General features: G+C 50.9%; 1 protein-coding gene across 1 annotated transcript in view; it reads right to left on the bottom strand.

Annotated features, from left to right (window-relative positions):
* Positions 1 to 5,571: 5,571 nt before the first annotated feature.
* CC2D1B (coiled-coil and C2 domain containing 1B) overlaps positions 5,572 to 15,052 on the bottom strand; it is a 12,003-nt gene continuing 2,522 nt past the window's right edge. The window contains exons 3-23 of the mRNA XM_007459611.1: positions 14,434 to 14,534; positions 13,908 to 14,060; positions 13,344 to 13,469; positions 12,983 to 13,142; positions 12,606 to 12,787; positions 12,350 to 12,425; positions 12,135 to 12,245; positions 11,922 to 12,052; positions 11,643 to 11,715; positions 11,306 to 11,442; positions 10,757 to 10,892; positions 10,501 to 10,673; positions 9,965 to 10,090; positions 8,904 to 8,962; positions 8,700 to 8,816; positions 8,240 to 8,313; positions 8,034 to 8,092; positions 7,755 to 7,806; positions 7,177 to 7,276; positions 6,920 to 7,010; positions 5,572 to 5,700 (exon numbers count right to left, since the gene is read on the bottom strand). Of these exons, the coding sequence (XP_007459673.1) occupies positions 5,572 to 5,700; positions 6,920 to 7,010; positions 7,177 to 7,276; positions 7,755 to 7,806; positions 8,034 to 8,092; positions 8,240 to 8,313; positions 8,700 to 8,816; positions 8,904 to 8,962; positions 9,965 to 10,090; positions 10,501 to 10,673; positions 10,757 to 10,892; positions 11,306 to 11,442; positions 11,643 to 11,715; positions 11,922 to 12,052; positions 12,135 to 12,245; positions 12,350 to 12,425; positions 12,606 to 12,787; positions 12,983 to 13,142; positions 13,344 to 13,469; positions 13,908 to 14,060; positions 14,434 to 14,534 (2,366 nt within the window). The remainder of the gene's footprint in view (positions 5,701 to 6,919; positions 7,011 to 7,176; positions 7,277 to 7,754; positions 7,807 to 8,033; positions 8,093 to 8,239; positions 8,314 to 8,699; positions 8,817 to 8,903; positions 8,963 to 9,964; positions 10,091 to 10,500; positions 10,674 to 10,756; positions 10,893 to 11,305; positions 11,443 to 11,642; positions 11,716 to 11,921; positions 12,053 to 12,134; positions 12,246 to 12,349; positions 12,426 to 12,605; positions 12,788 to 12,982; positions 13,143 to 13,343; positions 13,470 to 13,907; positions 14,061 to 14,433; positions 14,535 to 15,052) is intronic.

The raw sequence follows: 15,052 nt of genomic DNA, 5'->3' as shown, positions 1-15,052 counted from the left end.
TCCCTACACTATAGGTATTTTAAAAAATATTTTATTGAGAAATAATTTAAACTTCCAGGAAAGTGGCAAGTTAAAAAGTCCACCACCACCACCACCACCTATGTATGCTTTACCCAGATTCAGCTATTGTTCACAGATTAACTCATTTGCTTTATCATTGTTCCTCTTTCCTTTTCTCTCTCCATAAAAAATTGAGGCACTTGAGAGTAAGTTGCATACATCATAGCCCTTTATCCCTAAATATTTGAATGTTTGTTTCCTAAAAATTAGCAGATTTTCTTACATAACCATAGGACAGTTCTCAACTTCGGTGTGATACTTTAACCTAGCATCTGTCCAATAATGTCCTTCACAGCATCTTTCCCCTCCAGTGAAGCTTCCAGCATGGTAAGACAGACATGGTAAGTTGCTGGCATGACTCACCTTTATCTTTTATGTCATTAGTATTTTTGGTGAATAAGGTTTCCCCAACTCATTTCTTAATAGAAAATGCCTCATTTTGCATTCAGTTGGTATTTCCTCATAATTAGGTGAATTACGCATTGTTGGCCAGAATCCTACCTAAGTGATGTTGTGTCCTTCTTAGGACATCACATCAGGGGTCACTTAATGTCCTTCTGCCCCTCACTGATGGTAAATTTTCATCACCTGGTCAAGGTGTGGTCCAGTTTGTCCACTGTATATTTTCCCCCTTGGAACAAATAACCAATACGTGTAGAGATACTTGCAGATCATGCAGATATCTTGCTCACTGAAATTTCCCCTTACGAGTTAGCATTCTCTGATGTTTCCTGTCTGAATTTATCTTTTACTATAATGGCTACAAATGATTTCTCAATTCCAGCACTTCCTCTGCCTTTATCAGTTGCACTTGATTATCTATAAGCAAAAGCCCTTCTTTCTTATTTATTCATGTAATTAGTTTTCATTATGGACTTGGGATTACTTTTGGAATGGTTCTAATTCATTATTTTGGTGCTCAAATGGTCTCAGCTTTGGCCAGAGAGAACCCCTTCAGGTGAGCTCCCACATCCTTGTGACATGCTCCTAACATTTTTCTGAACACTTCCTTTTCTGGCCTAACAAGATGCCCCAGGGCCATCTTGGGCTAACCCTGTCCCAGCCTTGGAATCACCCTGGTTTTTTTGTTTGTTTGTTTGTTTGTTTGTTTTTTAGAGGAAGTGGTATTAGAAGCCAAGATTTGATTTACCAAATTATTTACCAAATAATATTATTTGGTTTACCAAATAATATATGTGATACACTCTGACCATTTTCTCCTTCATTAAGAATTTAGTTTGGTCACAGACCAAATAGATTTCACAACCCACAGTTTGAAAAACACTGCTCTAGGGCAACTCACTTCCTTGGCACTGGCATCTTCTAAACACCCAGGCCAAGCGAGAGGTTGGTCCCTATTCAGTGAAAGCACAACTCCAAGAAGTCCCTGGAAGCTAGTGCGGGCCTCTGAGACAGTGAGAGGCTGCTCCTCAGTGGCTGGAGCTGGGCTTAGCACTTGGCAATTACAGGCTGTGGAACTACGTTTAGGGCAACAGCTGTTTTCTGAGGCCCAAGTATGTCTAGCTAGGTTTAGTTCTCTTCCGTGGTGGGGGAAATCAACATTCTACATCTGCCTCTCCACAGCCTTCACTGATGGTGGCTGCAGAGAGCTGGGATTGTGACCTTTCCCGTAGACTTGGAGCTTCTAAGGCAAGAAAAGAATGGGTGCCCACCGAACACCAGCTTGTAAGGACCGAGCCCTTAGACTGTCACCCCCCAAACCTGACAGGCACAGGATGCACTTGTTAATATAACAGAGGTATTAATAACAGGGTTAATAATACTAGTAGTAGGTATTTGGGTGTAACATCTAGCTTGGTCTAAATATAAATTGGAGCTTCTGTAGGAGCTGGCTCCCTTGGTCCTGTCCTCCTAGAGAAGTTACCTTTCTTCCCGCCACCTAAATAGATCTTGCAGTTATACATACCTTCTGGGATCAGTGCAAACTTTTAAATTCCCCTACTCTGGCCCTGCACAGTCAGGTCCATTCTCAATTGCATAAAATGTCCTTTATGTTTAGTAAAATCATCTTGTGGAATTGGGCATAAAATAGCCAAAGCTAGTTCACTGTTTTCCCTCGTTTCATTTTTGTTTTTATACACTGTATGTTGTATAGAACTGAAACATCACATTTCTAAATAAGGCAGATTCTTCTATAATGTAAACTTAGATTGAGATACAGAGATCCTTATAAAGAGGAACAGAAATTGCCATTCTGGTAACATTAAATTTTTAAAAACTAAATTCTTACCAAATGCTTGGCAATGTAGTTTCTCCATTTCTTTTTATCAACTCTTATCTGAGCACCTACCAGACTCTAGGGCTACAGAAATATGCAACTTTGCCCTGTATAAGTTCCCATCTAGTGTCTTCCCTCATGCACAGTGTTTCCTGAATGCTGGTGAGCTCAGAATTTCCAACCGAATTTACTTCTATCATAACTAGTCATCTGGGGAATAATTTATGCATTTAATGCATTTCAGACAACAAGCAAGCAATCTGCTGCTTAACACTGTTTCTAGAGCAAGTTTGTGATGGTGGTTTCTATTTTAATAATAATGCTAAAATAATTTTAATAATGACAGTAATGGGATTTGGAGGATTGTAATGTAGCCAGAAGGGATAAGGAGCAGAACAGGAATGATAACGCCCATTTTAGAGTTTGGGAAGCTGAGGCCCAGAGAAGGGAAGAATCTGTCTGTGATGGAACTGGACCAGGTGCAAGCTACCTGCCTCTACCTTCTACCAGTCTCAGCCCCACAGTTTCATCTTAAAAGCAGTTGCCTTTACTTTTTTTTTTTTTTTTTTTTTTTTTTTTTTTTTGCGGTACGCGGGCCTCTCACCGTTGTGGCCTCTCCCGTTGCAGAGCACAGGCTCCGGAGGCGCAGGCTCAGCGGCCATGGCTCACGGGCCCAGCCGCTCCGCGGCATGTGGGATCTTCCCGGACTGGGGCACGAACCCGTGTCCCCTGCGTCAGCAGGTGGACTCTCAACCGCTGCGCCACCAGGGAAGCCCTGTAGCCTTTACTTAAGGGGCGAGATCTTTTAAGAGCTGCCCACACATATTTGGAAAACAAGCACTCAAAAATTGGGAAGCAACAATGCAGGTTTCAGAATAGTGCTATAAGAAAGGAAAATAATAAAACAAACTAGTCTGCCCTTTAATTGTGAGCAAGACTTCCGGATTCTAGGATAAATTTCTTCCATATTTTATTCAGTTCACTAATTCAAAAGAAAATGTGCCTTGCACTACATTGAAATTTTAAAATTTAAAAATGATTTGGGTTGTGGCTGGTTCTCAACTGCTCATAAGTCACTAATCTGCGATGCTGAGTTGCTGCATTTGGATAAATCTTAGGACAAGATGAAAGCTGGGCAGGATCCTCCCATGCCAGTGACCCCTGCATGCCGTGGCTAAAACAAAGGCCTTTTAAGAACCTTAGTCTTGCCTCTCTCAGCCTGGAAGCTCTGTTTTCCAAAAAGCAAAGGGCAGTTAAGCAGAATGAAATTGAACAGGTTATGATGGGAAATCTCTGAGCCACAGAAAACTTCCTATCAAATGTCTAGCAGAGGCCTGAGTTTAGAAATTCCTAGGGCTGGCAGAAGCTTCAAGCCCTCTTAGCACTGGTGAGTTGGGTGCAAACCCTGTGGGGAAGACTAGGTTGAGTCAGGAACCCTCTTTGCCACCCCCTCTTTGCTCTAGGCCACCTTAGGAGGGCTAACAACCCTCCTTTTCATTCTAGATGGCTGCTTGTATGACACATAGATATGACTGCATTTAAGGGTTAAGGCTCACATCAGTGGAATTTTTGGTAGTTCACTCTGATAGGTAAAGACTGGCCAGCAAGCTCTCAGAAAAGTTATTTGTTGTCCCTGCTCTGTTACCCACTATAAGCTCTGCTCTTAAGGGCAGGGAAGCATGGTCCAGCTCCATCCCAGAAAAAGACACACACACAAAAGCTCAATCCCCGAGCTGTGCATTTGCAATACTATAGTGATCAGTAAGTTGAATGTATCTGCTTTACATAAAGCCTTAAAAAATTATCTTCAGGAATGCTTTGTTGAACTTAATGCTTCAAAAAAAGGGGGAAAAAAGATGCGGTATTAAAGTTTATTTCTAAGAGATGTAGAATATTGCAGTTTTGAACATTAAATCTGTTGCAACTATAAATCCATTATTTCCATCCATTCAGAAAAACAAAGCCAAAGGAGAATTTCTTGGGAAGAAACGAAGGGATTTCCCTAGGTGATGAGCTGAAGAGGCAAGGCTTCCCCTGCCCTGTCTCAAAAGAGGAAGCCATAGCAGCAGTTTCTGTCAATTAACAAATGTTACTGCCACTCTGGCTTTAAAAAGTGACAGGGAGCAGCAGGGCTTTTGTTTAGGACTTTGATGGTTATTTTGTGAGGAGAGTGTAAATCCCCTACAATGAGTTAATTAGACCTAGTTTCTTAAATAAAATCAGCTACATAATATATACACACACACACACACACACACACACATATATATATATATATATATATATATATATATATTTTCTTTCCTAGTTAACATAACATTCTTTCAGCCTTAGGTACATGGACCAAACCCAACACAGCCCTACCCTTACTTCCCACCACACAGTCCTGAACAAACTTCCACTGAGAGCTTTGAGAAGCAGGGAGGCTAGTGCAGCAACTGTCAGGAACCAAGGCACAGGCACAGGCGGGGCAAACTGAGGGGGTAAACTGAGCTGTGTGGGACAGGCTGCCACTGGCCACCTGGAGTCACAGAGCCCTGCCCCCACCCTAAGCAGGGGGTGTGGCGGGGTGTCCAGATCACACTCGAGTTTTCCCATCCCTTACAGTTCTATCTTTTAAAGGCACATCTAGAAATGGTGCAAGTGGGGGCTGGGGCAAGCTGCAAGCAGTTGCTACCCAGGGGTTAAGGGGTTACAAGACTCCATGGCAGAGCAGTGAGGCTGTCCTTGCCCTCCCCCAGATGGAGGGGTAGGGGGAATCTTGGAATCCAGCCTGTTTGGGTGGAGGCCTGGGGAGGGGCCAGCAACAGGAAAGACCAGGGCCGTGGTCAATATGCAAGTACTTAACAGGTCTTTGGTGCTTGTGCAGCAGCATCTCCTTTATGTACAATGACCTCTATAGCCAGCAAAGCGGGGGGGAAGAAGCTGGAGAGGAACTGCTGGCCTGACTCCACTCCCTACACTGACCCTCTGTTGCACAAGGGCACAAAGCTCAGGAAGTCTAAACTGCAGTGAATGTACAAGTAGATTTTAGAAAGGGTTTCCTGAAGACAGACCTGGGAAAGTTAACTTCCTTCCCCAGTTCTACTGAAGATCATGAGACACTGAGCCTGAGCGCTACCCAACCAACAGTTCTGCCTCTTGGTCTTCCTCACAGATGAGAAATTCCTAGGCTTTCTCCTTAGATATGTGTTGACTACTGGAAGGGTCCCTGGAGGGCCCAGGCAGTGAGCAGGGGACAGAGGTTCTAAGGGCCCAGAGAGCTGCCCACCTCACAGGCCCCTGGGCTCCAGGACCAGCCAGTTCTCGGTGACCATCTGCACGTCCTGGCCACTCAGAGGCTCCCGCAGCCTCACCTTCACCTCCAGCTTGCCCCCAGTGGGCTTCCTTCCGTCCAGGACCTGTGAGGACCACGGAGAGGGAGATGGTAACTGAGGGGAAAGGGGTGGGGAGCAGGCAGCTCCCTGTGCTCACAGGTGAGGAGAGAGAGGAGCTAAAAGCATCCTGCATCTCAACACCAGAGTCTCCATCTCAGGACAACCCCACCCTCCTACTGTTTGGTGGTGGTGGTTTTAGGTAAGTCTTATTAAAAAAGTCATATGTAAATCCAAATAAGCACCAATGCTCTGAAGTGGAAGTGAGAAACCTAGAGCTCTGCTTACTCAGTTTTCCCCACAGTCCCCTTGGCAACTCCTGGAAGAAATGCTCTGGCTTCAAGATGCAGCCTGAAAAACCACTGAGCCCAAACCTTCAGTTCACAGATGGCCCAGAGAGAAGTGAATGATACCGTCACACAGCCACTGTGCAGCAAGGGCAGGACGTGCTTGTCTTTCCAGCCACCACGCTGCTTCCCTCCTATGCAGGAGAGGGGGCGGCTGGAGTTCAAAGCAGTGCTACAGGCTTGTGAAGTCTAACCAACCTCACTGGGGCTGATACAAAGCAGGCCCCACTTAAGAACTCCCCCAAACAGGCAGAGGCAATGTAGTGGGAAAAGCCCCAGCCTACGAAGGCACCAGCCAGGGTCTGGGCCTAGTTGTGCCAGAGATGCTCTGTACGAGCTTGTGGAACACGCTTCTCCTCTGGGAACCTTAGTTGCCTCGTCATCAGGGGCAAGCTCTGGGAGTCCCTGTGAAACTCAGTGAGTTCAGGGAAGCTTACGGAGCTGTCTGGGGCTGATTGCTAAACGTGGACTAGCTGTGTCTGGTGGGTCCCCCTCCTCTGGAAATTCATTATCAACTTTATGTCCAGAGCTTGTTCTACTTCATCACGTTGCCGGACAACTGCCTCAACCATAACCTGCCCCCAGACACCTAGGAATCTGTGTGTGCCAAGTTGACAGCTGCGATCAGGCCCCTCAAAAGCCCCCTAATGCACCATCCCTGGGAACCTGCGTAGCACAGAGCGTCTTGGAAGGATTGTAGCTACTTCCTCTCTGGGTGACGCTATGAAATTTTCTCAGACCCTCTGAATCTCTTCATTTGTGAAATGGGCATAGCACATACTCTATAGCACACTTATGGATATTTTTAAATTAATGGGCACAAAAAACCCACAACAGGGACTGATGTTCAGTGAACGTTGGCTCTTTTCTTGCCAAGTCCTCCAATTTGCCCACCCTACCTCCACAATCTCTCTGATCTCACACTCATTCTCCAGACGCTCCAGTTTCAGGTGGGCTGTGCCGACCAGCTTGTCACTTCTGAAGAAGGATCTGGAAAGCCAAGAGTCAGCAGAGGATTGGACTGGGCAGGGAAGGCAGAAATGAGCTGGCTAAACCCAGCACAAGATAACTGAATAGTAGCAGGGGCAGCAGCAGCAACAGAAACCAGTCCTTCCTCCCAGCCCGCCTTGGCAGTGTGACTGACCAGAGCCCTCACCCTTTGTGGAAGATTTCAAACTTGATTCCTTTGCTTTGAATCACCCTCCTGAAGCCCCGGTGGTTTCGGTTGATGTTTAGTTTGAAGAGCTGATCAAATTCTGCAAGAGTGGGGAGAAGTTAGAGGAACTTGGCTCTCAGGGATTTCCTGACGAAGTGGAAACTGGCCCAGGGCTGGCCTCCCCTCTCAATCTTTCTGCCTGCAATTTGAAGTCACTGCCACCAGAGGGAGGTAGAGAGAGCATTGAGGTCCTGGCCTTGAAGTCCACTTGGACAGTTCTTGTTAGACACAGATCAAACCAAAATGGGAGAGGCTTGGAATTTGGAGTCAGGATTCCTGGATTCAAGTCCTGTTTTCACCATCTCCTTGCCGTGAGGCCCTAGGCAAGTCCCTCTACCTCTCTGAGCTTCAGTTTCCCCAATTACCTTCGAGAAGTAGTAGTAATGCCTGCCTTTATCTCCTAAGCTGAGAAGACCAAGTAAGACAATAGATCTGAAAGCACTCTGGAAACACAAGTGCTGCACAGATATATCAGAGGGTGAGAGGGAGGAGAAAGCAGCCCTCACATGGGTCCTCACCTGGAGAGTTTGTGTTTTTCACCACAGCTGTTTTGTTTTTTTGAGCCTGGTCCTAAAGCAGTGAGAAGAGAGGAGTCAGGACAGCTTGAAAAAACAGAGATACAGGGCCAGGAACTCTGGGCTACATCAATGCTGAGTGAAGGGACCCATAGAGGGAATGGGCCCAAGGGTCTTCAAACCCCTCCCTACAGCCAGACTCCAGGGATGGGGAGAAATAGAGCACAGGGCCCTGGAAGGGAAGATGGGGTTCACAGGATCCTATTGCTACCTGAATCTCACCGAATTAGGATAGTGGAACTCAAACCGCACAAAAGCATCCAAGTCATCAGGGGTCACCCCTATGAAGGAGAAGCAGGAGTCAGGGTCAGAAGGAGTAGCCAGGAGTCCAGCACTTGATGCAGAGGGAGAGCCAGTGCCTCCCTAAGCAGCCAGGAGTGGAGAATCTAGACAAGTGCCTCTTAGAGTAGGGGTGGCCCTAGGGCTACCTGGAGGGGCTGGGAGGTTCATTCCCCGGACAACAATCAGATGCATTTCTGTGCTGTTCAGTTCTGCGAAGATCCTAGAGCCAGGAAGCAAGGAGAAAGAGCCCAAAGTGAAGGACAGCAGTAGGAAAAGGTCCCCCCTTCCAGTGGCCGCCTACCCAGCAGGGTGGTGGCCAAGAGGACAGTGGGCCCAGGGAAGCAAAGCTTGTCTGAGTAGAAGCAGCAGAGCTGGCGTGCAGACCTCGGTCTGTGACCCCTAGTCCAGGGCTCTTTCCCCAACCACCACACAGCTCTGAGGCCCGCCTCACAGACAGGCACCATGGCCTACTGCTCCCCAGCCCCAGGGCCTACGTCAGGGTCAAGCCTGGGAAGCATCACTCAAGGGGCCTAAGTCTCCACCCCTGGCTCCCAGCTTCTTGCCCAGTCCCTTCCTGGAGCCACGGTCTCCCTTAGGCTTTGGCACCTCACAGTTTGGAATGTCTTCAGCTCAAAGTGGTGGCTGGGAGGGTCAAGGCCCTGGGCCTGGGCCAGCTGCAGGATCTCAAGCTGCTTCTTGCGGTCTTGAGCAAGATTCTCAAACCTGACAGGGACAGGTGTGCACATCAGCATGGCAGGGCTCATTTTCTGCTCCCCACCCCACAAGCTCCAGCCCCAGCCCCGCACTTACCGGGTAGTCTCGGCCACATTGCCATGGTGCATAAACTGCTTGGAGAACAGCACACACTTCTGAAAATGGGGGCTCAGAGTGAATCCAGAGTCCAGAGCAGGACCCGTCTAGGCTGGCCTTCAAGGCCTGACTTCTGAAAGGTCCAACCTTCTGTAGCCTCACCCCTCTCCTCCAACATGTACCTTAAGTTCACTGCGCCCAAGTTGCACTTCTCTGAGTTTTTGCTGTTTCCTCTCCTGAGGATAGCCATTCCCCTAAATTCCCTTAGCAAACTCCTATTCTTCTTTAAAACCTAACAGAAAGGGACTTCTCTGGTGGCGCAGTGGTTAAGAATCCGCCTGCCAACGCAGGGGACACGAGTTGGAGCCCTGGTCCGGGCAGCTCCCACATGCTGCGGAGCAACTAAGCCCGTGCGCCACAACTACTGAGCCTGAGCTCTAGAGCCCACGAGCCACAACTACTGAGCCCACGAGCCACAACTACCGAAGCCTAGAGCCCATGCTCCACAACAAGAGAAGCCACGGCAATGAGAAGCCCGCGCACGGCAATGAAGAGTAGCCCCGGCTCGCCGCAACTAGAGAAAGCCCACGCGCAGCAAAAAAGACCCAAGGCAGCCAAAAATAAACTAATTAATAAATTTTTAAAAAAAACCTAATAGAAACATCACTTTAGAAAGCAGACTTGCAGGCAGCCGTTCAGATAGATACACATACACCCAGTTATACATCTATGTATATCTTACATACACACACACACACACACACACACACACACACCCCACACACACACACACACACACACCTGTCTCCCCAAACACTTCTTCCTCCCATCTTCAAAGTAATTCCCCCTCCACTCTGTTTGAACTTCATAACCACCCTGCAAGAGGGGCATTAATCATCCATTTTATAGATGAGGAAAATGTGGTTCAGAGAAGGGAAGTGCCTTACCCAAGATCACACAGCCAAGTAAGCAGAAGAGCTAGAATTTGAATCCTATCTTGTCTTTCACCAAGGGGAGGCTGTGGGCACTGAAAGGGGAGGACAGACAAGCAGTCTACTGACCTCATGTTGCTCCAGAAGCATTTTTTGTAGCTGGGCATACACCTCCTCAGCCTTCTGAGAGAGTCGCAGGTCCTCATGGTGGATCAGGATGAAATCGCCCTCCTCGTCCGTTAAGGGTGAAGGCACCTGCCCAGGTCACAAGGCCCCTCAGGGGCCTCAAGAGTTAGATTATTCCTCTACTGAGCCTAACAGACACAGGAATCCAAACGAAATGTTTCTCCAGCTTCTAGTAACCTCCAGTGATGGGAACTCATTGCCTGCCATCCTATCCCAGGCTGCTACAATGCTCTGCTTTCCTCTGGCCTTGCCCGGCCTGGTCAGCTCTCACCACAGGCAGCCCCCCTGGCCTCCCCTGGCCTCTCCTGGGGTCCTGGGACAGAGAGACACATAAGCACAAGGCTTTCTCAGCTGTCACCACATCCTATTCAGGTCCCACCTCCTCCAAGCAGCCACCTTGTTCACAGTCCACATGTCCAGCTGGCCACCCACCTCTCTGCCTGAGAAGTCCTGCTGCTCATTAGCCAGGCGACACTCACCTTGGAGAGGTCCACAGGTCGGCCAGCCCGCACCTGGATGATCTGAGCCTCAAGGGATTTGGCCACCCGCAGATGGGCTTTGGCCTGCTCCAGGTCCTGGCCACGCTTGGCCTGCAGGGCTGCCCGCTGGTACTGCAGTTTCCGTGCCTGCAGCAGGGCCACCTGCTCTCGCACTGGAGGGAGGGGACGCTGGTCAGAGCCATGCCTGCCTCTCACTAGAGCCTTCACTCCCCCATCCCTATTCTCCCCAACTCACCAGCTGGACTCAGTGACTCCTTAGAACTCGAGGCTTTGGGCTCAGGCAGGGGCCGGGATGAAGGGACCAGAGGCTGTGCTGGCTTCTTGGCCACTGGGGCCTGGGCTGGGGGCTCATCCTGCAGGTGCCCAGGAGGCTGTCACAGGAGGCTGTTCCCCACCCCGGCCATGGCAGTTTCCAGACTCGGGCTCTCTTCCTAACACTGTACTACTTACTCACTGTGTGACCTGAAAGGAATGGCTTTCCCTCGTGGGCCCTAGAGAGTCTCAGAGCTAGAAGAAGCCTCAAAAGCCCTCTGAGCTAACCTCCCAACATGAGACAGCAGGGTAATGGGGATCAAACCTGGGCTCTGGAGTCAGAAACACCTTGATCTGAATCCAGCTCTGCTAATTCCTAGCTGGGTGCCCTTGCCCAAGTTTTTTCTCTGTAAAGTAGAAGAAAGAATATCTACCTCGCTGGGTTTGTTAGTACGGACACCAGTGTTTGAGTTCACCCCTCATCTGCTGTTTCCCCCCACCAACCCCTGGAGCCTCGGGCACTCAGCCAAACCTTGTCCTCGTCCTCGTCTTCCTCTGCGGGGGCTGTATCCTCTGAGGAGGCCAGTTTCTGGGCAGCTGCTAAAGTAGCTGCCACCACATCCTCCTCGGTACCCACAGTGGGCTCCCAGCCAGGTACAGGGGGGAATCCTGTAGACGAGAGACAACTGGGAGAGGGTTCGGGTAGCCTTGGGGAGGCACCAGATTGCTGCCGGTCCTGTGTGGGTCCTCCTGGGCATGGCTGGGATGGATGGCTCCCCCAGAGCAGAGGCAGATCTGTGAGAAATCATTTCCCCTTCCCCCCTTCCTGCTCAGGGACCTCATAAGTCCCCAGGCCAAGCCCCACTCACCTGGAGGAACAGGCAGCTCAGCAAAGTCAACTTTCCGTCCTGCTCGATGGGCTCGAATGGCATCTTGATATTGCTGCAAGGGAAGGAAGGGAGGGATTGATGGTGGGCAGCAGTCTGCAGCCTTCACTCAGGGAGAGACAGGAAGAGGACAAAGACAGCAGCCCCAGGAGGAAAAAGAGCCCCTGAGGCAGCAAGAGCTCCAGAGAGAGACAGACAGATGAAGACTCAAAGACCAGGGAGCAGACAGCAGCCAGCCGAGGAGGGAGGCTGCAGGCCCACCTTGGCAATACGCTCGTGCATCCGGGCCTTGCGCTCATCCCCACTGCTCCGAGCCTGGGTGCATGCCTCACGGTACTTGTTCAGCCTCTGCTGCAGGGCGTCTAGCACTGTCTGTGGCTCAGTAGGGGCCACTTGAAAGGAGAAAGGAGATGGCCTCAGCTCTGCCTGCCTCCTCCCAGGCCCCCACTCCACAGTCTCATCATCCGGTCCTACCTGGGGTGGCCGGGATGTCAGGGGCCATCACTGGCCGCACTCGCTCTACTGCTGGGTGTACCTCTGGGGGTGCTGTGGAGGCCTTGGAAGCCTGTGGGAGGGGCTTCAGGTCTGGGGGACCCAGAGCAGAGGTGTAGGTGTAGGTGTGGGTGGGGGTGCCTGGCCAGCCCCAGCCCCAGCCTGAGCAGGCTCCCCCTGCCCATTCCCACACTGACCCTCAGGTGCTGGGGGCATGGCACTCAAGTCCACAGGCTGCCCCTTCTCCAGGGCCTCCAGGACGGCCCCAAATCTCTGCAGTAGGAAGAAAAGCAGGTGTGGGCATAAGCCAGGGAATCCCAAGGATCTGGGCTGAAAAACTCCCCCTCAGGCCAGTCTCACTGAGCCCAGTCGAGTTGTGTGACCTTGAGCAGGTCACCGCCCCATCTGTGAAATGAGGGATTGGACACAGGGCCTCTGAACCAGATGCCATACCTTCCCAATCCTCATGAGCTCTCGGGCACGATCTAGGTCTGCAGCCCGCTTGGCGTTCAGGGCAGCCACTTTGTACTCTCTCTGTCGGGCCAACAGCAAGGCCCGTGGGTCTGGGTCTGAATCAGGGGGGCCAGAAATACTAGGACTACCCAAGAGGCTTGTCTCAGGCTGGGAGGGGTTGTCTATGGAGAAACAAAAAGTCCACAGAGAGGACATGAAGGTCAAAGAAGACGGTCACCAGTGCCTCCAGGTCTGGTTGGCCTGAGGACCTCTTAGGGAAGGTGTGACTGACAGCAAGGGAACAATGGCAGGATGGGGAGGAAAGCCTTGGGCTCTGACCTTGGGAACCAGGATGGGATCTGACTCTCTTCAGATACCTGGCTCCATGGAGGGGGGAGCTGTGGGTTCTGCTTCAGGGCTCCTGTTGGTTGTTTCCTGAGGGGCCAGGGGCCTCTTGCCCAAGGCCACTGGAGGTGGGATCTCATCCTCACTGATCTTCCTGCCTTTCCTCACAGCAGCCAGCTGGGACTCCAGAGTCTGAGGGAGAGAAGAACCAGAAACCTAGCCAGCCATCACGGCCTGGACCCTGCTCAAAGACAGGCCCAGGATCCTGCCCCTCCGCGAGGCTGGCGGGGAGGCTTCCCCTCCGCTGGCCCAAGCTCCTCTTGTGCCTCACCCTCTGCCCTCACTGCCCTCAGCCCCACTACTAGCCCTGCTCCCCAGCCGAGCCCAACCCACCTTGAGGCCGCGCTCACAGCGCCTGGCTTTGGCTGCTTCACCTGTCTCCTTGGCACTGGCCACCGCCTCCCGGTAGTTGTGGATCCGATCCTCCAGCAGAGCCTGCAGCCCCTGAGGCCCTCCAGCCTGTAGATACTTGAGTTCAGGGCCCTGCCACTCCAGGGCCAGCCAGGCCCTTGCTGCTCCCTCCCTGCAAGGAAGCTGCCCCGGAAAACGAAGCTCTTGGATTCAAGGAGAAGGAAGAACCTAAAAGCCTCAAGGTGGGAGGCAAAGCCTCACTGGAGAGGCCAGAGGCCATGTCAGAGGCAAACACAGAGGCCCAGACAATCTGTGGAGGCCCTGAAATGGCTGCGGGGGCGGTCTGGGAGAACAGAGAGGCCTTTGAGGCCGGCAACAACCAAGGAGTTTCTTGGGCTCAGCCTCTGCTTGGGGCAGCTGCTGAAGGAGGGCCCTGGAAAGAGTTATCACAGTATTCCTAGGCAAGCCGTGCTCCGTGTGTGTTATACATGGACATGCAGGCACAAAGGACATGGACAAAGGCACACTGGACCCTCCAGAACCCACCTGAGCCACTGGGACTGAAGCTGTTAGGAGAGCTGTCTGTACTGGAGGTTCGATGTTCTCCTGTTCCTTCTCAGAGCCACCTGGGCTGGCTGTCTCATCGCCATCCAAGGGCCCAGCCTCCTCATCTGCACCCAGGACCTCCTGCAGCTCATTCTGGGGAGACACAAGTCCCAAGAGCTGGGGAGCCTCATGACCATACCCACGACAGGACCCGAGAATCAAGGACACTCTCCCCCAGCAGTATTTCCCAGTATCACTCACTGTGCCTGAAAGTCCCCTTTACCAAAACATTCCTTTAATCTGACCAGGGATAGGCTTGAAATCAGTGAAGCCTCCAAATCTGAAAATCCCCAAGTACAGAGCTCAGACCACACATCAAAGGGGACAGCTCTCACACCATACAGTCAGGAAAAGGGCCCAAGAAGGGCAAGGCACTCAGTCCATCAGAGCACACGGAGGGAAGCACCCCAGGCCTCCTCCGCAGGCCTGACCACAGAGCCCTCCAACACCAGCCCGGCAGACGCACCAGCAAGTCTGCATCGTCCTCCAGCCCTTCCTCCTCCTCCTCCTCCACATCCCGCAGGCAGTCTGCCGCCAACTTCTCGATGTGGGCCATAGGCAGGGGGGCTGGGGGAAGAGAGTCACAGCAACTCAGAGAAGATTCCCAAGGAGTAAAGGAGGGTCTTCAATCCACTGAGCTGGCAAGCACACCCAGGTAGAAATCCTCCTTCCCTCCCACAGCCAAAGTCCCCCCTCTGCTCTTCCTTTATGACCCAGCGCAGAAGACCCTCAGCAGGGAAACCTGTCCAGGCCCTCCAACAGGCAACAAGCTGCTCCCTTCTTGGCACTTTTGCTGTGGTAGTTATTTACAGACATATCCGTTCATTCCCCCTAACCACACCTTTCACATATATATAAAGATTTTTAACATTTTTTTGAGCTTCACAGTAATTCTGCAAGATAGGTAATACTGGGAATTCCTGGCGGTCCAGAGGTTAGGACTCTGCGCTTTCACTGCCAAGGGCCTGGGTTCAATCCCTGGTTGGGGAGCTAAGATCCCAGAAGCTGTGCAGTGTAGCCAAAAAAAAAAAAAAAAAAAAAACAGGTAAAACTATCCACATTTTTTTTATGAGAAAACTGGAAAA

This window comes from Lipotes vexillifer, unplaced genomic scaffold, assembly GCF_000442215.2.
Source record: "Lipotes vexillifer unplaced genomic scaffold, Lipotes_vexillifer_v1.1 scaffold525, whole genome shotgun sequence".
Taxonomy (NCBI): Eukaryota; Metazoa; Chordata; class Mammalia; order Artiodactyla; family Lipotidae; genus Lipotes; species Lipotes vexillifer.
The sequence above is the reverse complement of the archived record's forward strand: the minus strand, read 5'-3'. Positions and strand labels throughout refer to the sequence as shown.